Below are 26110 nucleotides of genomic sequence, written 5' to 3'. Positions count from 1 at the left end.
TATGAATGAAGACAACATGGCTGACACTGAGGCGAGCGGCAGGGGGGCGGGGGGGAGAATTTACTAAGATTTTTTTTTAAAGTACAAACTATAAAGGAAAAAAAAAATGAGACACTGGACTGCATGGATATCAAAAATACCTCTCCATCAGAACAGACCACGGGAGATGGCCTGATACAAACCAGGAATTTTCCACACACGCATCAAAGAATTAGAATCCAGGATACCTTTCCAGTGTCTAAAATCACTAAGAAAGAGAGAAGTCACTTAGTCGGGAAAGAAAAAGCAAGTGACCCAGGCGTTTCCTGGTGAGCGAGCCTGAGTGTTTCATAAGAGACTGGTGAGGAGATCCCTGACCTCATCGGCAATCGGAAACGCAGAGCGGCAGATTTGCTCCGGGGATTATTTCTAGATTGTTCTTTCCAACACCTTCCTGGTCAAAACTAAAGGTGCTTGGATCAAGGAGTGAATCCTAGGCCTCTCCCTGGAGAAGTCTGATTCAGGAGGCTCGGGATGGAGGCCAGTCGTCAGTATTGTCATATCCATTCCCCAGTGACTGGTGGCACCCGAGAAATGTGCAAAACTGTGCTAAATGTTCAGGTGCATCCGAAGAGCACCCAAAGATGCCTACGAGTTACAAAAGAAAAAGGAAAGAGAGAGGGAGACAAGGAAAGAATGTGTGTGGGGGGGATGAACGCATGTCCTTCCACCGAGGAATGCAGGAATTAATTGTAGCTGTTCATGCAAGGGAATGTCACCGTGTTTCATGACTTCAAGATGTCACTGACTAAGGTCCAGAAGAGATTTATGAACCACTGAGGAAGAGGTTGCCAGTCCCTTCAAGGCATAGTGCTTTCTCACACTGCAATTTTCCTCTCATACTATTTAAAGATCCTTTTAAGCTTCTTCAGACAATTTATTATCTCTCTTGCTGCTCTGTCCCCACACCTTTCTACGTACAATGTTTTTTTTCTAAAGCCAAGTCACGGTTGCCATAATGTTGAAAACCTCACAGACTCCATTGACACTCTGCTCCTGTGAGATCAACAATGCACAACACCCCAAAGTGACAGCGTTATGAGGAGTCACGTCCGCACACGGGATGGGCACACGGTGACAACTGCCACCAAAGCCCGCCAGGCAGACAGCCACTGTGAGGGGCTGTAGATGGCAAATCAGAGCCTGGTTTTAGAGGTGCTAAACTGTAGTGATAAATATGCATCTTGAGGTTGGGGCAGCACCATCTGTTATGGCATAAAAATAAATACACCTGCCGGGCGGGGTGTCGCACACCTGTCATCCCAGGAACCCTGGAGGCTGAGGTGGGAGGATCGCAAGTTCGAGGCCAGTCTCAGCAACTAAGCGAGGCCCTGAGCAACTTAGTGAGATCCTGTCCAAGACATAAAAAGGATTGGGGATGTGGCTCAGTGGTTAAGTGCCCCTGGACTCAATCCGCAGTGCCCAAGATAGATAAATAAATAAACTTTACTCAAGGAGACCTACACAAACTTCTAAAGCAGAATATTCAGGGGGAAAAAAAGCCACAGACTATGTGAAGTATGACGTTTTTATAAAGTACAGAAATATACAAAGCCCTGCTAGATATTTTGGGGCATGTACATGTGACATGTCCTACATAGAAAGACAAAGCAGAAAAACCAATCCAGGCCCGTACCATCTCTTAGGGGAAAGGAAGAAGTTGGTCGAGGAACACACGGAAGCGTGTGATGTTCTACCTCTCAAGTTCAAGTTCAGTACTGATAGTGCACATTCATTTTATCAGGGCTAGGATAAGAATCAGGCATTAGCTTCAGGAGGTAACCAAAAAAATCTCAGGGAACCAGTTTAAAATATTGCAATGTAACATTTTGCTTTTAAAAAATCAATATGAATGCAAAAGCAAACCACGGTCAAGAAAGGATTAAAGTTTTATTTCAACAGAGGAGTCAACCCTGAGCCCACATGAGCTTGCTTCCCTTGTCAGTCCCTAATCCCGGCCCCAGCTCAAATAAAACTTTATTGACACCAACAGGAGGCTGGCCCACGTAGTTTGCCTGCTTGGTTGTTTGAAGAATTTCACTAAAGAGAGCTTTATCGTGGTGTCGGAGTTTCCTTGCCCCACCCCTTAAATTTTGTGCACCAGGAAATATGCTAGTTCTAGGAAAAGCAGAAACACCGGTTTATATCCCAAACACATACACACACGTATATGTGGATACACAACTTTTAATTTGTAACACTGTCTCTAAAATATTTTGTAGAAAGCAAAAACCATTGAGACTTACCCACCCATCAATGGATGCTTCCCACCACAAACCCCTAAACAGATGCGGGATCGGGTGCCTGCCCACACTAGGAAATGTCTGAAACAGCCTCCCCCAGGGGACTAGCCCTCTCTGCAGTCCATTCTCGAGTCTCCTCTTTGTCGTTCTGCTGGGAGAGAAGTAGAACCTCACTTCCAGGTGGGGAAACAGAGAGGTTGAGGAACCTGCCCCATGCTGCACAGCCAGGAATGGCCCAGCCCGGGCCACACTGGAAGGTTTTGAATGCATTCAATACTCCTTCCACCATCAAACTGATGGGGGGCTTTTCCGAATCAAGAAGTACCTGACTGAGTTTATCACTGAACTTGAAAGTGGGGTGACCAGAGAAAGCCAAGAAGAATTCTGATGGAGTTCATTTTAACTGGGAAAATGTTCCTGTGACGGAGCAGGCAGTGTAGACCCGGGAGTCTGCGGTTGTGACTAATCCGCTCCCGCCCCCACCTCTGCCAAGAGCCCCCGCAGCGGCTGCGAGTCAGACTCTCCTCCAAAGCAAATGGCCACCCAGAGAGCCATGGGGCATTTTGGGAAAGTGGCACTTAACTCCTTATGGTCACTAGGGGGCCATCCGGAGGTGATCATCGGAACACAGTGATGGACGGGCAATTTCACAGTTGAGGAGAGTTCCTGTCACTTGTCCCGGAGCACCCCGTTTACTCCCAGACCGATCTGGCCACCGGAGGCTGGCTCATTAGCAAGGTACTCACAGGACTCTGGGCTGGAGACGGGCCCCTTGGAAACGCTGCCTGAGTCCCCAGGGCTGTCACAACCCAGTGCCACAAACTGGGTGACTCACAACAACAGAGACGCATTCCCTCGCGAGGCCGGAGGCCAGATGTTGCCTTCCCCCGCAAGACGGAGCTCCCTCTAGGACCAGGGAAGGGGTCTCCTCTCCTCCCTCCTGGCGCTCCTGGCTTGCAGGGCCTCCTTCTTGGTCACCTCCCTGGGTTCCTCCATCCAAATTCCCCTCTTCTTCTAGGACACATCACTTTGGACCCAAGTCCACCCCACTCCCAGGACGACCTCGACTTCACTGCACTCATGATTCTGCAATGGCCCGATGGCTAAATAGGACCACTCTGAGCTCCTGTCTCCGGGGGACAATTCCCAGTGGATGCTCCTGTCAGCCAGCAGAAGTGGCCCTTAGGGAAGGAGTAAAGGGCACAGGTGCGTTCACACCTGAGCCTGAGACTGGACAGCCCCCCTAAGGGGCTGCGATTAGATCCAGGATGTGGAGTCAAACCCCAGACCTGGCTCCGGCCTCCTGCGGACTTGACTCCAGAGCTCTGCCTCCCCACAGGGGCCCTGGCCTCTGAGCAGGGCTGTTCCCTCTGCCCTCCACGCTGTTCCGTCCGTCCCCAGTCGTTCTCTGGCGACTCCGGCTCAGCCTTTAGGTCTCACTGCCTGGCCCTCTCTCGAGGAATCCTCCCTGGCCCCCCACTGCGTTTCCTCTTGCCCATTCCCTTATTTCCTATGTCTCCCCGGTTACCGTGTCCTGAGCTGTGTTCCTGGGTCATGCTCCTCTCCCGTGAGATTCTGGGCCATCTTGGACCCAGAGCTATGGAGATGGCCCACTACGGACTGAACCTCTGAAATCATGTCCCCAGATCAACTTGGCTCCTCTCCACTGCTCCTGTGGGGTTCGGGGGGGGGGGACGACCCCACAAAGCCAGGTAAACGGTCACAACTGGCTGTTTCATCTCTATCCCCGCTGGCAGTCGGGATGGTGGGTAAGGACAGAGAGCCCTGGCCTCCAACCCAGGGAGATGTGGTTGGTTGAATGGGAAGATGGGGGAAGGGCCCTTTTCGTTAACCAGCTGCACACGATCGTGGGGTTCATTTTGACATATTCATCCATGTAGATGACCTCATTCATAACACTTAAAGAAATATCTCATAAGGACTCTGAATAAAATCCTAGTTTCTGAATCAATTTTCTTTTAATCACTTTTTGGTACCAGGGATTAAACTCAGGGACACTCGACCCCTGAGTCCCATCCCCAGCCCTATTTTGTATTTCATTTAGAGACAGGGTCTCACTGAGGTGCTTAGGGCCTCACTTTTGCAGAGGCTGGCTTTGAACTCGAGATCTTCCTGTCTCAGCCTCCTGAGCTGCTGGGGTGACAGGCAGGTGCACCACTACACCCATTCTAAATAGATTTCAAGATGTCTCAGGAGCCACTTGCTAGGGGACAGAAGGAAAGGATGCCCAGAGAATGGTACACCAGACCCTCCCTGCTTCACGTATTATGTCTTATTCGTGAATTGGGGTTCTAGGTAAGATTCCTTTTTGCGGAGAACTTTTATTGCTAAATAGTGTAAGAACGTTTTAAGACTCCCATCTAGAAAAAAACATAGTTTCTGCTACAATTTAAATATGGTTTGTCCCCTCTGATACTTATGTTGAAACGTGATTGCCATGGCAGCATATTTGTGGGTGGGGCCTAGTGGGAGGTGTCTGGGTCATGGGGCAGCACCCTCCCAAAAGATCAATGCCTTTCTTATAGGGATGTATTACCTGTCACCAGAGTTCAGCTCCTTTTCTCTTTTCCACTTGTGCCTGCTTGTCCTTCTGCTTCCCACCATGCACTGAAGCAGCACAAAGCCCTCCTTGCTCTTACACTTCCAGACTCCAGAACTATGAGCTTAAAAAAACTTCTTTTCTTCATAAATCACCCAGCCTCGGGTATTTTGTTATAGCATAGAAAACAGACTGAGACCATTTCTGACTTGAATTTTATGAATCAATAAAATAAATAAATAGAGAATTGCCTAAAGTTAGCAACGGCCTTCCCCAAATAAAGACCCTAAATAAAAAACAATCACACTTTACCATTACCAGCATTTCATTTTTTTTTTTTTTAAAAAGGACATGGAACACCAAAAAGGTCCACAGGATACGGCCATAAACTCAAGGGATGTTGATTAAGTTCACAAACATACTTTGTGGAAATGCTCACTATGGTGTCCCCCTTTTCTCAGGTGTCTGGTCGCTGGCAAAAATATAACCAGGCCTGAACCCTCCCTCTGGGCTCTCTTTTTGGTCCCAGTTCAACAGGAGCTTATTAAATACCCAGGTGCTGGGCCTGGCCTCAGAGAACAGAATCAGTCGTCAAGGAACGAGACAGAGACGTGCGTGTAGTTGGTCTAGAAACCCAGGATTTGCAAAGCGCCCGGGTCCCCTCTCTCATAGGGGGCCAACGATTCCATGGCTCGGGGCCAGCTGGGCTGAAGATGGAGCCAGGGCACCAGATAACCTGTCAGAAATCAGCATCCGCCTGCAGCAACGTCACCAGCAAACAGTGGCCTTGCAGGACCTTCGCACCTGCAAACTACACGAGATCACAGCACAGTCCAAACCCTGTCATCTTTTTATCTGTGGGGCTTGGATACGGTTTGAGATGAGAAAAGCAAATTTGCAGTCCAGACGCTGAGGTTGGAGGTGCTCAGGAAATCCTGCAGGGGCTTGCTGTCGCCCGCTGGCCGCTCTGGCGTGCCGGTGCTTAACCTTGGCTGCGCACTGCCACCCCCCAGGATGCACTGAAAAGCACTACTGCCGGAGCCCAGGTCTCCAGGGGTTCTGAGGTCACCAGGCTGGAGGGCAGCCTGAGCACTGGAAGTTTATAAAGCTACCCAGGTGACGTGCATGTGCAGCCAAGTCTGGAAGCCACCAGGCTAGAAGCGGTTCCTTCTTGATTCATGGGGAGCTGAAAGTCCACGGGGCTCCCTCTGGAGGGACATGCTCTGGAAATGGAATCTCAAGTACACAGAAAAGGGACAATTTGTCAAAGGGATCCACGCTCTTCCTGTGGATCAGCATCTATGTCCCCTGACAGCTGCTCAAGGACATAGGTGGGTACAGCCCTATACTCACTGGCCAGATGAAGAAACTGGGGCTTTGCGGTACTGGGGGATCCGACAAGAGCCACACAACCAGGGTTGCAGCCCTGAGAGGAAAACACAGACGGCCCCAGTGTGCCTCTGTCCCCCACAGTGTCCAACCAACTGGACTGCAAGCTCTCTGCAGTCAGGGACTGTGACACCCACTTCCTTGACTCCTTTATGACACTCAGTATCATATTTTGTACATTAGAGATTCAATCAATGCCAATGACAGCCTTCAGGTATGGTGGGTTCAGGGCGTCGTCCTGAAGAAAACAACGAGGTCCCAAAACTGACCTGAACCCCAACACCACATGGGTGAGGGCTCCTGTGCACCCAGCATGGTGCCCGGCATCCTTCTATTTCATCCTAATACCCACTTCATGAGGAAGGTATCATGTGCCCATTTTAAAGGTGGAGAAAGTGAGGCTGGGAGAGGTTAGCTAATGAACGTCAAAAATAAGATTGGGACGCAGGCTGACCCCATCCTAAGGCCAGGGCTCTTACCTCTTTCTTCCCTCCCTCACAACCAGCAGCTTAACTCTTTTGTTCTCCTCAGGACCCGAAGGTGTCTGGGAGAGTAGCCCTGTTGGAGGAATATCTAAGGTGACCTTGGGCAGCGTTCGCGTGTGCCTGCGGTGCCATGATCGTACGGACTGGCCCGGTGCCGACTTTCCCTTAGTCTTGTTTGGAAGAGGAGAGGGAGGAGGACCTCTGCATTGGTCTCCTAGGGCCATGGAGCAAGTGGCCAGCTGGGCAGCTTCAAACAGGAGCCATGTACTCACTGTGACCCTGTTGTGGAGGTCCCAAACCAAGGGGCTCTTGATTTCCAAAGCGCGGCTGGCTCTTTCTGGAGGTCCTGAAGGAGAATCTACCCCCTGCTGCTCTCACACTCAGTTTCTGGTGGCTCCAGCAACCCTTGGTGCCCCCAGGCTGTGGGCGCCTCACTCCTATCTCAGCCTCCATCTTTATAGGGTACATGGTGGGTCTCTGTCCAAGTCGCTCTCCTCTCCTCGGGACACTAGGCAGGTTGGATCAGAGCCCACACTAGTGACCTCATCTAGACTTGAGGACACTTGCAAAGACTGCATTTCCAAGTCAGGGCCCATCCACAGGGAGCAAGAGCTTGAAGATGGGCATGACTTTGGGGTTCACAGTTCCCTCGTCCAACACGGCTGCAAATGAACCGCAACAGAGAGGGTGGACATGACTCTGGAAAGATAAAGGCAGACCCCTCTCCAGCCTCTCCAGCAGCGCTAGCCTCTGGCTTCACCTTCTGTACACCCTTAGTGACAAGAGACAAGGCCAGGTCTGGATCAAGCCCCCTCTCATCACAGAGCATCCCCAGGAAGGTGAGGGCTGGTTCCCGGCCACCTGGAGAGCCGCAGGTAGGACAGTAGGTGCAGGGAGGTCCTGGGTCTCCCGCTCCGGCCCAGGGTGATTTTCTGCAAAGATGTCACACAGGAAGCAGAAACAGGCCCCCAGGTGCAGACACCCCACCCAGACCCAGCGCAAGGCAGCACCCGACGTCCTGTAAAGTAGCTGGTCCTTCTCTTTGACCGTGTCCAAGTCATGAACAACAAAGACAGACCGAGAAACTCTGGCTGGACGGCCGAATGCAATATGAAACCCTGGATGGTGCCCTGTCCCAGGAGGAAAATTTTCTGTAAAGGATCCAACGGGGCAGTCGCTGAAACTGAATGTGATCAGAGGGAGATACGGGTCCAATGTTAAGTGCACTGAATTTGGGAGCTCTGTGTGGTTATGGAAGGGTCTAAGCGAACAGGCAACGCAGTCTGAAAAGGTTTGCAAAAATGAGAAAGAGAGAGAGAAATAGGGGGGAAGAGAGAGAGAAAGAAAGGGAAAAATATTAAAAACTAAGTTCTTGATATTATTATGCCACTTTTCCTGCAGTTTGGAATCCCAGTTTCCCCTCCGTATTCATGGAAGATTGATTCCGGGACCCTCGTGGATTCCAAAACGGAGGATGCTCAATTCGCTGGTAGAAAACAGTACAGCGTTTGCCCAGAACCCCACGCATCCTCCTGGGTACGAAAACCACCTCCAGATCGCCCATCACACCTGCTACAGTGTCCCAGCTACGGAAGTCGTTGCTACGTTGTAGCGTCCAGGGCACAGTGACGAGGGGAAAGGTCCGCACCCGCTCAGTGCAGATGGATTTTTTTGGTAAATATCTTTGATTCTCCGTTGGCTGGTTTGCAGATGTAGAAGCCATGATACGTAAGCGCTGATTTCAAAAATGAGAAACTAAAAATCAATTGTCCCATGGCCCAGTGATTCCAAAGCGCTGGCTTGCAGGACCCCCCCACCTGGGGGGGAGGCTCGTGGGAACTCATCTTGCCGGCCCCCTGCTCTGAGCTCCTGACTCAGTAGGTTTGGGACCCGGGAGGAGGGCAAGAATCTGCATTTCTAACGAGCACAGGCTGCTGCTGCTGGTGGTGGTCTGGAACACAATTTCCCCCCTGGGGTAACCCAGTTTACAGGGTGGAGGTGACCACCCTGTGACTGGACACAGAGGGGTTAAAAGGGGCTGTTTCTGGGAAGGAAGGTTGGGAGGGGCGGGGGACAGGGGATGCCAGGGACCAGTGCTTTTTACGAAGGACCTCTCCGAACCACTTTGCCTGCAGGTGTGTGTATCTTAATGCCTGTGGAGCACTTAGACAGGGACACTGGGGTGGAGCCATGGGCAGTACCTGCTGGGGACCTGCTAGACACTGAGTTTCCAAAATAGGGCAAGGTGAGTACGGCATCGGCTGGGTCCATGGTGGGGGGTACCAGCACCAATGCCAACTGCCCCTCTTGCTCATCCTTGGGGAGCAAAGTCCTTTGTGTCACCGCGGTGAGAGACACATTCTGTCCTGAGAATTGCTGCCGCTGCGCCAGCCGGGATGGGCCCAAATCACCCCCAACCTCTCTCGATTCTGAGCCGAGTCCATGGTGGAGGCGCAAACTTCTGTGGAGACACGCGCTTCTCCTCCCCCTCTGCTGCGGGGTAATGAACCTCGGCCTCAAGCCTCATTACACCCCATTATACAATCAGCCCCATCCCGAGACTCTTCAGAACCCTCCAGTGACTGCCTGAGCCCGGGATGCGCCACTGGGCTTCCTGGCTCCTCACGGCTCCCTGCTCTGTCCCCACGACAAAACTCCAGGACAGGGCACATCTCCACCCGGGGTCTGTGCTCCTCACCTCGTCTGCGGGACCAAGAATGGGACCCAGAGAGGACCCGGGATGACAGCCCCGGATGAGGGCACGTGCTCTTTCCAGATAACATTGCAAAGCGAATACTTCCTAAGACTAATGCCTCTGTCTCAGCTCCAGCTGGTGCCATTATGATCCAAATAGGAAAGTTCCAGACCCATCGGCCACTTGTTCCCCGCAGCAGCCGCTGCCCTGAAGCTCTCCACCCCCAGGGCAGCTAACAAAGAAACCCCAGCCCTGACCCGGACACCCAGGATGAAAGAGCCGCAGATGCTGCCCGCGGCTGGCTTCCTGGCCACTGTGGGCAGCTGCCTGGCCCCCACGGGGATGGCCAGCACCTGGGCCCATGGATGTCATGAATATTAAAAGAGAGCCCAGGAGGGGTGACGAGTGGCTAGCCAGCGTGGGTGCTGCTCTCTACACCAGCGCAGCATGCTGACGGGCAACTCTCCAACCGGGAGAGAAAAACTCAGCAAGTTCAGTTCCCCACTTGCTGAGCAGCCAGGGGTTCAGGGAAGATGGTGTTGTCCCTCGCAGCCCCGAGTTGAAGGTTAAAGGACTCAGGATGAGTGCGAATGTCTCACCTTTCCTGACCTTGTAGCCCTGGGCTTGTGACTGAAACTCTCCCAGCTCCAGTTTCTTCATCTGTAAAATGGGGATAATAATGGTGCTTGGGTTCTAGAGGACGGTGCAGCATGGATGAAATAAAAGGAAATTGCTTTGCACGACGTCTGAAATATTGTCAGCACAGAATAAATGCCAACGGCTATTACTGTCATTGCACCCCTGTTCCAAGTGACTCCATCATCTAACACAGCAATAGCTCCCCGCCCACCCTTTATGGAGACGCAGCAGCGCCCTGAGCACCAGCCCCCGGGCTAGGAAATTTATCTGTGCTCCTCGTTTTAGCCTCACTGCATCCTCGCGGGGTAGAAAAAGGGCTCAGGAGGTTCACTGATTTGCCTAATGACTGTTCAGCAGCGGCTTAGTTGTTCCAAACCCAAAATCCCTTCCACCAGCTGGTGATAAAGGATGATGAACAATTGACTTTTCATTTAGGTGGCTCTTTTTCACTCTAAAGTAACTTTTTTTTTTAGGGTACCTAGAGACAGCCTCATCTATGTACTTGGGATCTGAGATGACCCTCTGAAGAGCCACAGGTACACAGCTTGTTGGACCCCAAATGGGGTACATGGGTGGCGACCCTCAGCCCCGACCCAAGCAGCATGGAATAAATACAGACGGGCCCTGACTTAGGATGGCTCATGGATCAACTGCCCTGATTTGATTTTTGTACTCGATGATGGAGTCAAAGCCTGCTCATATGATCCGCCTGTTTCTTCACTATTAGTACAGTATTTAATAAACCACACGAGATGTTCAACTCTCTTATAAAATAAGCTTTGTCAAAAATACAAGCAACAATCAATGTTGGCAAGGATGTGGGGAAAAGAGGTACACTCATATGTTGCTGGTGGGGCTGCCGATTGGTGCGACCATCACGGAAAGCAGTGTGGAGATTCCTCAGAAAACCTGGAACGGAACCACCATTTGACCCAGCTATCCCTCTCCTTCGTTTATACCCAGAGGACTTAAAATCAGCACACTACAGTGGCTCAGCCACATGAATATTTATAGCAGCTCAACTCACCATAGCTAGACTATGGAACCAACCTACGAGCCCCTCAACAGACAAATGGATAAAGGAAATGTGGTACATAGACACAATGGAATATTACTCAGCCTTAAAGAAGAATGAAATCATGGCATTTGCCGGTAAATGGATGGCGCTGGAGAATATTATGCTAAGTGAAATAAGCCAATCCCAAGGAACCAAAGGCTGAATGTTTTCTCTGATATGAGGATGCTAATTCACAATGCGGGGGGGGGGGCGCTAGGGAAGAATAGAGGTACTTTGGATTAGACTGAGGGGAGTAAAGGGAGAGGGGGGCCCTGGGGGGAGGAAGGATAGTAGAATGAATTGGACATTTTTATTCCACATGGTTACATGACCCGTGTAACTCTACATCACAGACAACCAGAAGAATGAGAAGTGATGCTCCATTTATGTGGGATGTGTCAAAGTGCATTCTACTGTCATGGATAACTAATTAGAGCAAATTTAAAATTATTTTAAAACTAAGCTTTGGCTCAATGATTTGCCAGATATAGGCTAATGTTAGTGTCGTGAGCGGGTTATGGTGGCTACGCTAAGCTGTGATGTCCGGTGAGCGTGTTCAATGCATCCTTGAAGTGGAGTATCTTGGATTTACAAGGGGTCGACGGGACTCCCCTGTAAGGTGAGGGCCGTCTGCGCAGTGAGCATGGAGAGGTGCGCCCACTGCTGCTTCTCAGGGAGCAAGTTCCTTTCTGAGTCGGTGTCTGGAGACTCAAGTATCCACCAGGGAGGCCTTTGTCCAAATCTGGGAGTTTTATTAGTTGCTTTACATAAGGGCTGAACAGGAGAGTCGGATACCGTGCCTGATTCTTACTGAGTGAGCCCGAGAACACAGAGGGCTGGGAGCCTGGGAGAACCCTGCTTCCTCCATGAGCTGGGGCTCCTGGGGCACCCCTACCTTCCCCGACTCATCACCCCTACACCAGGGGAGTAGGGCGAGCCCCGAGGAGGTGACGTCCTTCTCGCAGCCCACACAGGACCGCCGGCCACCCTGAGGCTCCGAGGCTCGGTACTCGGGGTAGAGGGGGGCTGGGAACCCAGACAAGCAGAAGAATCCAGCCCTGGCCGAGGGGCTCTTTCCAAACCGCATCCTAAAGGATCAGGGACTTGGCGAGGGGAAGTGGGTTGGGGGTGAGCCTCAGAAGGGCCAAATTCCCCAGCTCTGGAATGGGCCTCCGTGGACTCTCTTTTTGCAGAGTTGGGGACACGGAGACCCAGAGAGAGAAAGGAATTGGGTGGGCTGCAGAGGTGGGGTGTAGGCGAGGGCTGGGTCTGGGTTCAAGACACAGCCCGGGGCAAGGCCAGGCGCCCTCCGGGCTCCTCTCCCATCTGTAAACCCGAACAGCGCTCGCTGCCGGCCTCCCAGAGCGTGGGGAGTCTGAACGTGAGGACTGTCCACCCGGCCAGCAGGGACAAGGACACACAGGCCATTGGTGGCACTGGGGCTCCAGCAGAGAGCTTCCTGTTTCTTCGACTGGAGCCTGTCCCACCCTCCAGGCTGTCTGTCCTTCTGCTATTCCTTGGCATCAATGGATGTGGGGCTGGTCCAAGGGGTTCCAGCTCATCCCACGGGGACACCAATGCCATCCTGTCCCTTTTCAGGAGGTCAGAGGACAACCTCTTCACCCACAAAGGCCAGGACGGTCCAAGGGCCAAGTGCTGGGAGCTGCCTTTGAATAAAGGTCTTGGCTGCTGCCCAAGGTGGACAGACCAACCTTCCCTCTCAGGTGGGCACCAGAGCAGGGGCAGAAAGGCAGGAGCCGTGGAGAATCCTCAAAGACCCCTTGCCAGGGGCAGGACCCAAATACTCTGGCCCAAACTAACGTGCAGAGCACTAGTCAACCCCCAGGGGGACTGTCCTCATGTTCACTCATGGGATAGTGATGCCCGAGGACAGACTGCTGCTGCTCCGTGTCATGCCAAGGTCAGTTCCAAGCACTCTTAGGGCTAGAAGTGGGGAGACGGCATTTAGCCACAGTAGCCAGGGGGCCAGAGGCTGTAAATACCAGAGAAAGGAGTTAAGAAGCAACATGATGACAGCCACCATTTATTAAGCACTTACTGTGTGCCAGGCCCTGTGGACAAGGTCATGCCTGACAGGCATGAGCTCAGCTGGTCCTCACGACTGTGTATGTGGCAAACCTATAATTATCCCCATTTCACAGAAGAAGAGACCGAGGCTCAGAGAGACTCTCATCTCACTGGAGGTCAGACACGTCAGAACTAGGCTCACTCCCAGGGGACAGCCTCGACATCCAGCCGGATGTCAGATGTCACGTAAGTAAATCAACAAATAAAACTCCCAGATTTAGAGAAAGACCTTCTTGGAGGGATTGATTTGGGTTCTCGAATCACATCTGATGGTTGAACTGATCTACTCTGCATTAGAAAGAACCCGATTTAAGTCCCAGCTCAAGTGCGTGACAGCTGTGTGAATTTGGGCGAGTTTTCTGCTGCCCCAGAGCCTCGGTTTCCTCATCTGGACAATGGGAACAATCCATCTATCCAATCAATAATTGCAAGAACTCAGAGCTCCCGAGGGTGGGTGATTAGCTCAGTAAACATTTCTCTCCTTTACCCAGAGTGACAGCAAGACGTGAACAGCCCGTGGCTGTATGAAGGGGCAGGGGTCACTTTTTCCACGGTCTAGCGGCCCCTCCTTCTCCTGAGCAAACCAATCAATCAAAATTGCTATCTTGGCCAGAGGACCGGCCGGACTGTGTTCAAGGGACTCCCCTCTGACCCTGTCTGTGCCCGCCCGTTCATCACAATGGGCCTCTGGGCAGAGGAGATTAAAAGCCTTCTGAACCATCGGCCCTTCATCTCCAGAAACTTCCATTTCCGCTCCGAGTAATCACAACTCTGTCTCCGGCAGAAAATTGGTGAGAGCAAAAACATAAACCACCCCAGGCCACGCTCAGCCCAGTTTGAACCTGAATATATCTCTGAGATGCAAAGGTTTCGCGTGGTGACCCGAGCTAGGGAAAAACACACCGCCTCATCACAGCCACCTCGTCCCCGTGGCTAAGAAAAACCCGAGGGAGAGCAAAGCTGCTCCTCTGCCACCCTCCACACCTGCGGATCAGAGAGCAGGAACTCGGGCCGGTGATCACCTGCCAATCACTCCCCCTTCAAAACCACCCAAAGGGGCGTGAGAGGTGCGCAGGGGAGGTGGCGGCCCCGGCTGAGCCTTGATCAGTGAGCGATTTGGGAGTGTCAGAGGGAAACAGATCATCTGCACCTGGCCCATAAAGCCAAAGTGCTGGGGACCAGAGGTGGCCGCCCTGTCCCCGCGCCTGCCCCCAGCCAGTGCAGCCCCAGGGCGGTGACTTACTTGCAGAGAAGTTGGCCTCCGTGGTGTGGACCGAGTGGACAGGAGGGGTGGACGGCAGAAAGGGCGCGTGTCCCACGAAGAAGGAGCGCAGGGAGCGCTCGGACAGCAGTGGGGAGCGCTGTTGGGAAGGGATGTTCTCGCAGCTGCCCACGCTGCTGTGGATCTTGAGGTTCAAAGGTTTGCTCTTCTTCTTGGCTCTGGGAGGGAGAGAGAAGACCACAGGGAAATGTATCCATCCAGGCTCGGAATTAGGGCCAGGCTTGAGTCTCCCCCTGGAGGGTCCCAATCCCAAGGGGAGACACAAGAAGGTCCACAGCATCCAGGAAAAGAGAAGGGGGCCGGGGGGGGGGGGGGTTCCCCACCGAAAAGCCCGTTCCACCATAGAGGACAGCTAAGGGGACAAGCCATCCTTTCTACCCTGCTCCCTCAAGAAGCTCTAAAGAGCCCAGGGCCAAGGGCATCTCCCACCTCACACTCTGAGCTCTCAGGGTCACGAGCCCCCACACTGTCCTCTGGCTGTCTGAAGACGTGGACCTCGGTGCATTCAGGAGGTCTGTGTCAAGGTGGCCTCTACCCCATCCGAGACGTCAGTCCCCAAGTCACTGTCCTGCATCCATAGCCCTGACCAGGAGCTCTGGATGGTACCCATCTTGGGGGTGCAGAAGGAAGTGGGCCCCCCCCCACAATGTGGGCTGGATCCCATGAGGCCCCTCAAGGGCAGCTGCAGGAGATGTGTGAAGTTATGTCAAGAGGGGACCCTGTGCGCCCCCAGCCCTCCTCTCCGCTCCCACCAGAGAGCAACCAGCCACACTTGGGGGCTGGGGGTGGGGACATGCCGGGGGGGTGTCCGTAGCCTGGTGGACAGGGCCACACTCTCCAGATTTTGACGACTGGTTTCACCAACCTCAGGCGAATCATTTTCACACTGCAAACTTAACTCTCTTATCCATCAGAGAGTTCTTTGCCAGGATGTGGAGAAGATTAGACAAAATAATCCCTGTAAATTACTCAGTCTGAAGTATCAGGATCCATCATGATTGTTATCTACCCTGGGGAGATCCCTCTGAGGATTCCTTTGAAGTATACGCAACTAAAACAATGTGGAAACTTCTAGAAAGTTCGGTCCTAATCTCAGAGACTCTCTAAGACCCAGGAGATGCGATATTCTACAAAACCCCCATACCTAGCAAGCGCCTCTCATTTAACAGGAACTTAAATATTCGTTGAATGATCTCTAAACAGCAAAATGAAGAAACCCTCAGCTCGTAGCCTCTGACCGATGGCCGGCTCCAAATCCACTCGAGAGAAGACAGAAGAGGGAAACCTGACCTCAACCCTGTAACCCCAATGGGCTGAGTAAGAGTCTGCCCTGTCTACCACAGAGTGCATTCGTGGAAAACCCTACAAAAAAGGCAAGGTGCATGGAATTGTAAACATAAGGAAATTTATAACAACTCTCTGAAGGAAAGAAATGGTGTGATATTTAAACAGTTAATTAACAGAAATGTGTTACCACTGTTAATATCCAATCAGAAGCCAACTGTCTTACTATCGCCAACTATCATCAACTATCTTACGAATGATATTTTTGTACGCACTCAAGGTTGGGCTCAATCAAACATATTCTTCAAATGTCTAAAAATTTCAAAAGAGGGGGGTGAGGGGCTTGGCGATTACGCAACGTCCCATGCTCAAATAAAGAAAAACGCCAGGGTTTTCAGGATTCTTTTTGAATCCATATTTTCTCTCTGTCCGTCTTCCTTGCAAGCAGATAATTAGCAGGTGAAGTTGTTCCATTTCCAACAGGACTCTTCACACTGAGAAACAGACGGGGAGGAAATGTTAAAAGCAGAAGCACTCCAGCCAGGTGCTGATGGGCTTTGGTCTGCAGCTCAGAGAGGGCATCTCGAGAGGCCTCGACACAGGTGTGGACATTTTAAAACCGGTCCAGTTTACCAAGCAGGACGCTTCATCGTGAGATTAACGACAGCACCGACCACGGCTACTATTACTGCTACTTTGAATACAGACCGTGTCCCGGGGGCTGACTCTGGGGCTTTTCAGGTCTCATTCCAAGCCTCACCATGACCTCTAGGAGGATGCCATGTTATCCTCTCTCCACTGACAAGGACATAGAGAAAGGACAGGTCATAGGGAAAGGGCAGGGGAAGGGTGGCCCGTCTCTTAACTGTATCCACACCAGACTCTCCCCGTCAGTCCTGACTCCAGACCACTGTCCACCCTGAGCCCATGGTCCCTGACCTCTAGCAGAGTCCCGGAAGGCTCCTCCATCTCTCCTCTTGGAGGACTTCACCACAACACCCCAGAACCCCACGTAGATATTTCCATTTGTCCTTCTCCCTCTCTCTTGCTCTGAGCCCTCTCAGTTTTGAGCGACTAAAGAGGAAGGGCAAGATGGCAAGATGGCCTCTTACCGAATGTTCCTACTGTTCCTAATGTCCCACGCACCGTGACCTGGTCCTCTGACCCTCTCACCCTTGGCTTATGAGCCTCCACCACCAGGAACACACTCTCCTCCTCTTTGTCCTCGATGACTTAGCTCTGATGTCACCTCCTTCAGGAAGCCTTCTGAGACCCCAGTCCCTCCCAGCATGGACTGGCCACTCTTCCTGCAGGGAGCCTTCTCTAGTGCTCCCTCGTCCCTCCCAGCCTGAGTTGACACCACGCGGCCATGTTTATTCCCGGTTCCCCACATCTGTCGGACTGTAGTTTTCTATTCTTTTTTTTTTTTTTTTCCAAATTGGTTTTTCCAATTTCTCATCTCAGCCCCCAGAAAATGTAGAGTTCATTTTCCTATTTTTGGCAATCAGCGCAGACACTGGCACATAGTAGGTGGTTGCTGGATGCTTCCTAAATGATCACTCTGGCACGTGCCACGTGGCATTCATTCCATTTCTATTTGGATCGTAGGCTCCTCAAGGACAGGAACCCGTGGGGTTCCCATGGTTGAACCCTCAGCCCCTAGTTTGGCACCAGATGAATGAAAAGCTTGGAAACGCGGCTCCCTGTCCCCAGGAGCTGGTTGAAGGGTGCTTGGTTAAAACTGCATCCCAACTGCCCTCACCCCTCCTGTGCACCTCTCCCAAACCCCCACCCTGTGCAGCCGGGAGCTGAGCGCCCTCTGGTGGTCAAAGCAAAGCCTCCTTGAATGGAAGAGCCAAGGAAAACTGTTAATTTAAAAACTCAGGCAGCCTAAAAGTCACACTCTCCAGGAGGCCTGCCGCTCAGCACTTGAAGGAGCCCCAGTGTGCCTGCCAAGTCGCCCCCTCGCAGCAATGGGGCTGCCAACCCTGCTTATTATCTCCCCCAGGGTCCTGTGGCAAGGACCAGACAGGTGCTTCCTGTTACAGCAGCTCTCGTTGACTGACTCTTCCCTGCCCAGAGCTGGAGGAGAGGGAAGCAGGTGGAGGCAGGCAGGGGGGCACCTCATTCCACATGAGCGTCCAGTGGTGAAGATAAAGGAAGCCTCAACTCCAAAGGAGTGTCATCTAGTGCTTAAGCTCACAGGCTTTGGGATAGGAGCAATTGGGGCTCTAGTCCTGATGGGGACCTCAAGAGAGTGACCTCCCTCTGTGAGCCTCGGTTTCCTCACCTGGCAGTGGGGAGAAGACTTGCCCCTCACCCAGAGGCTACTGTGAGAGTGTGAGGTAGCCTACAGGAAGCGCAGGGTCCCTGAGCCTGTTACTGACCTCACCATGACCAGCTGGGACCACGTGTCTTTATAGCTATGGCAACAGCCTTGAAGAACCGGGAACCGAAGCCAATTCTTGTTTTTCCCCTGAAACGCCCAACAACCCCCTCACCACCACCACCACCCTTGATGAGTGAGGGGGACACAGCCAGACCCGGGGATGCCACGGTCATCTCCCAAACACCCACAGGAGCCTCCAGGCACCCAGCCACCAGGCAACGAGGCCACACACACCCCGGCGAGAACCAGCTCTGACCAGCAGCACTTAGCAGAAGGTCCGCGGTGTCAGAGAGGCTGACTCCCAACTGGTGGCCGCAGATGGAGCAGAGGAGGGGTGGATGGACAGGTGGATGGACACAGAGATGAAAGGGAGAAAGAGAGCGAAGGAAGAGGGGAAGACGGACAGATGGACGGACATAATGAAGAAAGAGAGGACGGTAGGGTGGAAAGAGGGACCGAAGGAAAGAAAGGAGAGAGATGGGAGAGGAGGTGGGGGGATGAGTGACCAGAGCAGGGTGGAAGGAAGTCCCACCACGGCCTCCCTGCGCGAAGGAGGCTCTCACAGACGAGATGTGCTCCACCTTCACCATCCCCCCTCGCGCCCCACGCGTGCTGTGCCTGGTGACCGTGAGCTAAGGTTCCCGGGAGTGCTGCGGGTGTCACTCACAGGATGGCGCCTCCCGCGGTCTGTGCAGAGTAGTACCTGTCCATGGCACCAGTCACCTATCAGGAAACGGGGCCAAGGACATCCTAGGAGGGTCAGCGACAGCCTCTGGGACATCCGCCCTGGGGGAGCCGTAGGGCTTTCCAAATGGGGCCCCAGAGCCAGGATGAGCGGAGGCTGCACATCCGTGTTGGGCAAAGACACCCCGTTCAGGGGTCGGCGTCCATGCTTAGGAAGGTCAAGTAGGCAGAGGCTCTCCCAGAGCCGGCATCTAGGGAAGTGCCGCCCCCTTCCCTGATGCCTAATAAACGTGGGATAGCCCAGGACTATTAGGATATTATTAGGGTTATTAAAGGGATCCTGAGAATGACAAATATCAACTGAAAAAGTTGGTTCACGAGGCTCCATTTCCAAGTCACCTTCCTCCCTTCCTCCCCCACCTGAGCTGCTGCCTGACCGGTCCTTGCTGGAATCTCAGGTCCACATTTTTCCCCCTTTTTGGGGCCACTTTTTTGCTGTATTGAGATGATGACATTCACACGCATAATTTAACAATTAACCACTTGAAAGCAAACGATTCACAGGCGTTCAGCACATCCACATGTTGCACAACCGCCCCCTCCACCTAGTCAGACATTCATCTCTCCAAAAGGAAGCCTTTCACCCATTCCACTCACTCCCGGGTCCACTCCTGGCCAGCCCCCCACGACCCCCGGTCTGCTTTCTATCCCTGTAGATTGGCTGATTCTGGAGATTTCATGTACTTGGGATCATAATATGTGAACTACTCAGATGGGGTCCGCACGCTAAGGGAACCTCTGTGTCTGGCCTCTTTCACTAAGCAGAAAAGCATTCAAGGTCCATCTGTGTTTCGGGTTTGGATCTGGGCTTCATTCTTTTTTTTTTATGGCTGAACAATCAGATCCCACTTTTGATTGTTTACAAAGTATCTCTGCTCAACAAACAAAGCCAGGTTTCTAAAAAGCATACATTATATCACGTCACTACCTGTTTTAAAACCTTCCAAAGGTTTCCCACTAGTCTCCCTTCCTCTGTCTACAACATCTTCCTAGGACTCTCCAAACTACCGTCTAAATTCTAGTGCCATCCCCATGTCGCTCCATTACTCTAGCTGCTCTGGCCATTTGCTGGTGCTTGATCACACCAGATCTCATCCACCTCAGGACCTTTGCACAGGCTGTTTTTGTCATATGGGACATTTGTCCCCATCCTGCCCATTGGTAGAGACCTGCTCCTCCTTTAAGCTGAAGGAAGGCTCACCATTTCTTTAGAGAGGTCATCCTGAACTCTCAGAACTAGTCCCACCTCTTGGTAACATATGCTTCCTGCAGCACCTGCCTTTTCTTACAGAATGTATCCCCGTTAGAATTCTGCATTTATTCCTGCTGGATGAGCATCTTCTCCCCCATGGCCTGTGCCTACCGTACAAGAAAGGCCTGTATCCTCAGCACGTGACACAAAGCAGGCATCCCCCTGCAGCAGAGCCAAGGCCAAGAGCCAGTTCTACACACTCCCACCCCAGCCACATGACCCAACTCCTCTTTCCACCAGGCGAGAATTCAAAGAGGAGTCCAGAAGAGGACCCTCACCAGAGCCTGACCATGCCAGCACCCTGAACTTGGACTTCCAGCCTCCAAAACTGAGACTACATTTCTTTTATTTACACATCATCCAGTCTATGGCATTTTGTTAGAGCAAACAGAACTAAGGCTTCATTTATATAAATTTTAAGAATGGGCAAAACAGCTGGGCACGGTGGCACACACCTGTCATCCCAGCAGCTCAGGAGGCTGAGTCAGGAGGATCCCGAGTTCAAAGCCAGCCTCGGCAATGGCGAGGCACTAAGCAATTCAGTGAGACCTTGTCTCTAAATAAAATATAAGATAGGGCTGGGGATGTGGCTCAGTGGTGGAGAGCCCCTGAGTTCAATCCCTGGTACTTAAAAGAAAATATAAAATGATGGGCTAAACCAATCAATGGCAAGAGAGGGGCAGATCAGTGATCACCTTGAGGAGGTTGTGACTGGAAGGGGACCCCAGGAGCTTTCTGGAAGGTAGAGAATGTTCTTGGTCTTGTCTTGGTGATGACTACCTGGGTCTACTGATAAAAATTCATCAAGCTGTACATAAAAAAAAAAACTGTGTGCTTTGCTTCTGTATAAAAGTTATAGCTGATGAAGGTTTTACTTTTTCAAGCAATCATAAAAAAAAGACAAGCAACCCGATTAAAAAGTGGGCGAAGGACTTGAACAGACATTTCTCCCAGGAAGATAGATGCATGGCCAACAAGCACATTAAGCCTGCTCCAGGGAATTAGTCACTAGGGAATGACAAGTCAAGACTGCACTGAGCTGCATCTCCAAACCTGCCAGGATGGTCAGGCCAGGGCTGCCGGGGAGCAGGGGTGTGGAATGGGAAACCAGAGACATTGGTGAGAAGGTGGAGAATGGGAGCCTTGTTCACGGCTGGCAGAAGTAGAGAATGGAGATCGGCTCTCCCAGGGGCGAAGAATGTTTGGTCAAAGTATCCCGTCTCCAGCTGCTCTTATTCCCAAGACCCTCTCGAGGTCTCACCAGCACTGCGTGTTTTGGACTGAGTTATAACACACCCCCAAATGGAGGTCCTAACTCCCAGTCCCTCCAAATATGACTGCATTTGGAGAGAGGGTCTTTAAAAGAGGTGGCCCATAAACGTGGGGCCTTCATCCAACAGGACTAGTGTCTATGTAAGAGGAGGAAGAGACACCGGGGACAGGTAAGCATGGAGAAAAGGCCAGGCGACGTACATTCAAAAGGCAGCCACCTGCAAGCCAAGGGGAGAGGCCTCAGGAGAAACTGACCCTGCTGACACCTCGGTCCCGGACTTCCAGTTTCCAGAACTGTGAGAAGATATGCGTCTGCTGCTGAAGCTGCCCAGCCTGCGGTATTTTGTTACAGCATCCCTAGCTGACTAATACTGTCCGTTTATCTCAAGGGATGCTTTGGCCTCGTGGTTGAGATCAGAAAAACACCTGCTGCCTTTTGTGGAGCAGCCACCAGGGCCACACACAGGGCTGAGCAGCATGGAGTGATAATTTGTAGGGTGTTGTTCACTTCTGCCTTTGTTCTCGGTCTCCACCAACTAGAACAGATTTTCCGTCTTCATCTGGTTTGTGAATGTTGTCTCCAAGGCCCAGGAAAATGCCTGGTATGCAAAGTCCTCTGAGCTACACTTTGGGTGATTGCTCAGGGAGTTCTCACCACCTTAAGTTCCATCTTACAAGTGAAGCAACTGAGCCCACCCTGCACCAATGTCCTAGACCAGTTTGTCCAAACCCAGAGCCTGGGTCCCCACGATGGCATGAGACGCCATTCCAGCCCAGCACCAGCCCGGGGACTTTCCCCCCTGCTCTGGGTCCCAGACATCTGTACAAACTGCTTTCTGGGTGAGACACATATGTCATCGTCCTTGCTGTGTTAATATAGCGACTTGGGCTGGGGACAAGATTCCTTGTAAGAAGCAGAGCCATTTTCCCCAGCTACAAAGCAGAAGTGCTCAGAGGCCAAAGAAGAGGCACCACCTGTGTGCACCTGTCCCACCAAACTGAGCTGCAGACACCGGGCTGGCTCAAGAGGCATCGGTTCCCAGGTGGTCGTGGGATCTGGCTGGGGGGACGGTGGCTCTCAGAGTGGCAGATATCCAAGCAGCTCCTGGGACCTCTGTAGTGCACAGGCTAGTTTTCCATGAGCCAGGGCAGTGGACTAACACCATGATCCATTCAGCAGGGACTGAGAATCAAATGACCCTGGGTGACAGTTCAACTCCCCTTATACCAGGGGGAGGTCTTGAGCAATTTACTTCTCCATTCTGAGCTGGTCTCCTCACTTTTCAGAGAGGGACATCCCTAAGTTGTGGTGACAATCACATGAAATTGACCGGGGGTCTGCACTGGGCCAGCCGTGTCACAGATGGGGTCCTCTCTCAGGGTGAATCTGTTGATTCCAAGAAGTTTTCTACTTGGTGAAGGCACTTGACCTCCACTGTTTTCTGAGTACTCCCTTTCACCTTGAACCTGCTCTACCTGAGCTCCTCCATCCTTCTCTCTAGCATGCCACCCGCCTCCCTGCACATCCTTAAAGGCTCAAATCAAGAACAAGCTCCTTTGCATCCTCCAGAGCCATCCTGGCCTGCGCTGCCATCAACAGCCTCCCACAGGTGGCATTTACTAGTGTCCAGGTGCCAGTCCCCGTGTGCATCAGCTCATGCGGTCCTCAGAACGACCCTCTAAGGAAGGTCCTATGGTAACACCCTCTCTGTAGACGAGAAAACCAAAGCTCGGAGATGTGGTTACAAATCTGGCGTACACCCACCATGCATGCTCTAAGCCCAGGGCCCTGGATCAGGCCCTTCTGGAGACAAAAGGGGAGTACAAGATGAGGCCTTTGTATGTCCCCGCTTCCTATGTCCAGCCCCGCAGACCTGGCCGTGGAGCAAAAGTGTGGTAGGGGGGTCACCTACCAGTCTACTCAATGGCTGTTGGGGGGTGGGGGTCACAAAGCACAGCAGACACCTCAACTTCAGTGTGACCCACTAGAAATTAGAATTCCAAGGTGCAGGTCATCTCTGCTGACCACGGAGCTGGGTGTGGAGGTCGGGAAGCCCCAGTGAAGGCGGGATATGCTCCCCCTTTTGTTCCCTGGGGGACTGCCTGAGAGTTCAAATGGGCAGCTCCAGGGTCTTCCAGACTCAGTTGGGCTGTTAAACAATGAACCAAGTAGGGGCCATATCCAGCCTTCTGCTCCCCACCCTCTTTTTTTTTTAAATAGATAAAGTTTCCTTGGAACAAGATCCGACCTATTCATTTACTGTTGTCTGTGGCTTCTTCTACTTAATAGCAAAGTCGGTTGCACAGAGAGAGATCCTCTGGCCCCCACTGTATTCACTACCTGACCCTTTACAGTACACATGTGCTGATCTCCGTCCAAACTACCTGTCCTCGGGTATTTATCCAGAAAAACAGCCCGAGAGCCCCCAGGACCTCCTTAGGGTGCACAGTCCCTCCAGAGGAAAATGTCTCTTGATCCTTGGTGTCTAAATAACAAACATCCTCTCCTCCTGTTCCCCTTCCTGGCCACGGTGGGGCTGCATCATGCAGGGCCAGGCCCTGGAAATATCTTTCATCAGTAAACGTAAAGTCATTTGCCTAAACCTTTGCTGTTCTAGATAGCGGCAAAAAAATTCAATCTGAAAATTTCGAGATAAAATTTAAAATTCTGTTTATCAGCCACAATTCAGGTGCCCAGAAGTCACACGTGGGTAGTGGCAGCTGCAGCCGAGAGAGCAGATTAGAGCACCTTTCCAAACTTCTTTTGGACATCGCTGCCCTCAACCTCGCCTGCTCCTGGGACTGAGGGGTGAAGGGGTGCCCCGATCTCCTGTTCCATCAACCCCTCCATCCCGTTGCTCTCTCCCCTCTCCCCTGTTGGCTCCAAGTTTGGTTTCCGTCTCCCTACAACAGTGGGATCAACTTCGCTTAGCAAAAGATGGGAAGCAGCTGAAGTAGGTCAATGAAATCATGGTAATTCCGTTCAGTGGGAACGAGGTGGCCATTAAAAAGAATCAGGACAGGGGGAAACACTGGCATTTATGATAACAGGGAGGTGGGAAGAGGCCAAAAAAAAAATATGTGCATGGTTGAGTCTTCCCAAAATATGAATTCAATAATGACCCGATAAATATGACTAAGACAATAAGGTAAGTGGACTGTAGCGATAAAGAAGGCCAACTAGAGCCACACCCAGACCAACAGGTGAGAACACCAGAAGTCGACTCCGGGGATGTGGCGGGCAGGCCTGAATGCCACGGAGACGCCAGATTGGCACAGATTTGGAGGATGAGGGGACCAGAGAACTACAGGGAGAGTCCATGGGCCTCAGCAAGGCCAGGGCAGGTCACCTCACCTCGGGGAGAGCCAGGAGGAGCCAGGAGGAGGTGAGGTTTGGAGATGGGGGGCCAGATCTCTGCAGATCCTCGTTTGCCTCCGTCAGGAGATGGGGTGGTGTTCTGAGAGCCGAGGAACCTACCTGGGGGCTTTAAGAACACAGGGGATGAGAGGGGATTCTGTTTGTGAGGGGTCACTCTGCCTGACCTGCAGCTGACCCTGGTGAGGCAAGAATGGAATTGGGGATCTGAAAGGAGAACACTGGGGTCACCCAGGCAGGAGAGGAGGGTGGCTTGGGCCAGGGCCGGGCCATGAGGTGGAGGGCAGGAGGTGCCTGGGGCCCAGCTCTCCAGGATGTGCTGGTCCACTGGGACCCACAGCTCACTGCTGCCGCCCAGCATTGCCAGAGGAGGTGGCACCACACACTGCTAACCCGGGAAGACCAATTTCAGAATTCCAAGTATGGTTTCTACTGAACGCACATCATTTTTCACTGTTGCAAAAACTCCTAAGTTGAACCCTCCTGAGCTGGGGGACTTATGTAGAAACCTCTTCTGGAAGGATCCGGTTGGTGGCTGTGGACTAGGGTAGATGCTTGGTTACACTGGAGCTTGTCTCCTTCAGTTGAATTGAGTAACAACCATCTTTTATAATTAAAAAAAACATGATTTTAAAATGACTTATGCTAAGGTTTTCCTCTTTATTTTAGTCTAAGACAGAAAGAAGAAAGCACAGGTACAGACATGGAAAGATGAGGTCAATTGTTCTTGAATATTTTTAATGATGTTTTATTTTATTTTCAAGAAGTACCAAATTGAAGGTCAAATTTGAGATGGATTTTTGTTTCTCAAATGGCTCATTCTACCTCAGCTGCTAGCTGCAATCTCAGATTTAATTGATGGATATAAAAATGTGGTTGCTGTCAGGAGTGGCGGTGCACACCTGTGATTCCAGCGACTTGGGAGGCTGAGGCAGGAGGATCACAAGTTCGAGACCAGCCTCAGCAATTAGTGAGACCCTATCTCAAAATTTAAAAATAGGCTGGGCGCAGTGGCACACACCTGTAATCCCAGTGGCTCTGGAGGCTGAGGCAGGAGGATCAAAAGTTCAAAGGCAGCCTCAGCGAAAGCAAGGCACTAAGCAACTCAGGGAGACTGTCTCTAAATGTAATACAAAATAGGGCTGGGGATGTGGCTCAGTGATCGAGTGCCTGAATTCAATCCCTGGTACCAAAAAAAAAAAAGAAAGAAAAGAATTAAAAAGAGCTGGGGATGTGGCCCAGTGGGTAAGTGGCCCTGGGTTAAATTTCTAGGACCAAAAAGTAATAATAATAAAATTTGTAAAAATTATAAATAT

At 51.8% G+C, this 26110-nt stretch overlaps 1 protein-coding gene across 1 annotated transcript in view; it reads right to left on the bottom strand.

Annotated features, from left to right (window-relative positions):
• The window catches only part of Ksr2 (kinase suppressor of ras 2), a 263568-nt gene that overhangs the window by 127312 nt on the left and 110146 nt on the right, over window positions 1-26110 (bottom strand). Inside the window, exon 5 of the mRNA XM_048785487.1 lies at window positions 14439-14635. Coding sequence (XP_048641444.1) covers window positions 14439-14635 — 197 coding nt within the window. The remainder of the gene's footprint in view (window positions 1-14438; window positions 14636-26110) is intronic.

Source organism: Marmota marmota, unplaced genomic scaffold (genome assembly GCF_001458135.2).
Source record: "Marmota marmota marmota unplaced genomic scaffold, marMar, whole genome shotgun sequence".
Classification (NCBI taxonomy): Eukaryota; Metazoa; Chordata; class Mammalia; order Rodentia; family Sciuridae; genus Marmota; species Marmota marmota.
Note: the sequence above shows the minus strand (reverse complement) of the source record. Positions and strands in the feature narration are given on the sequence as shown.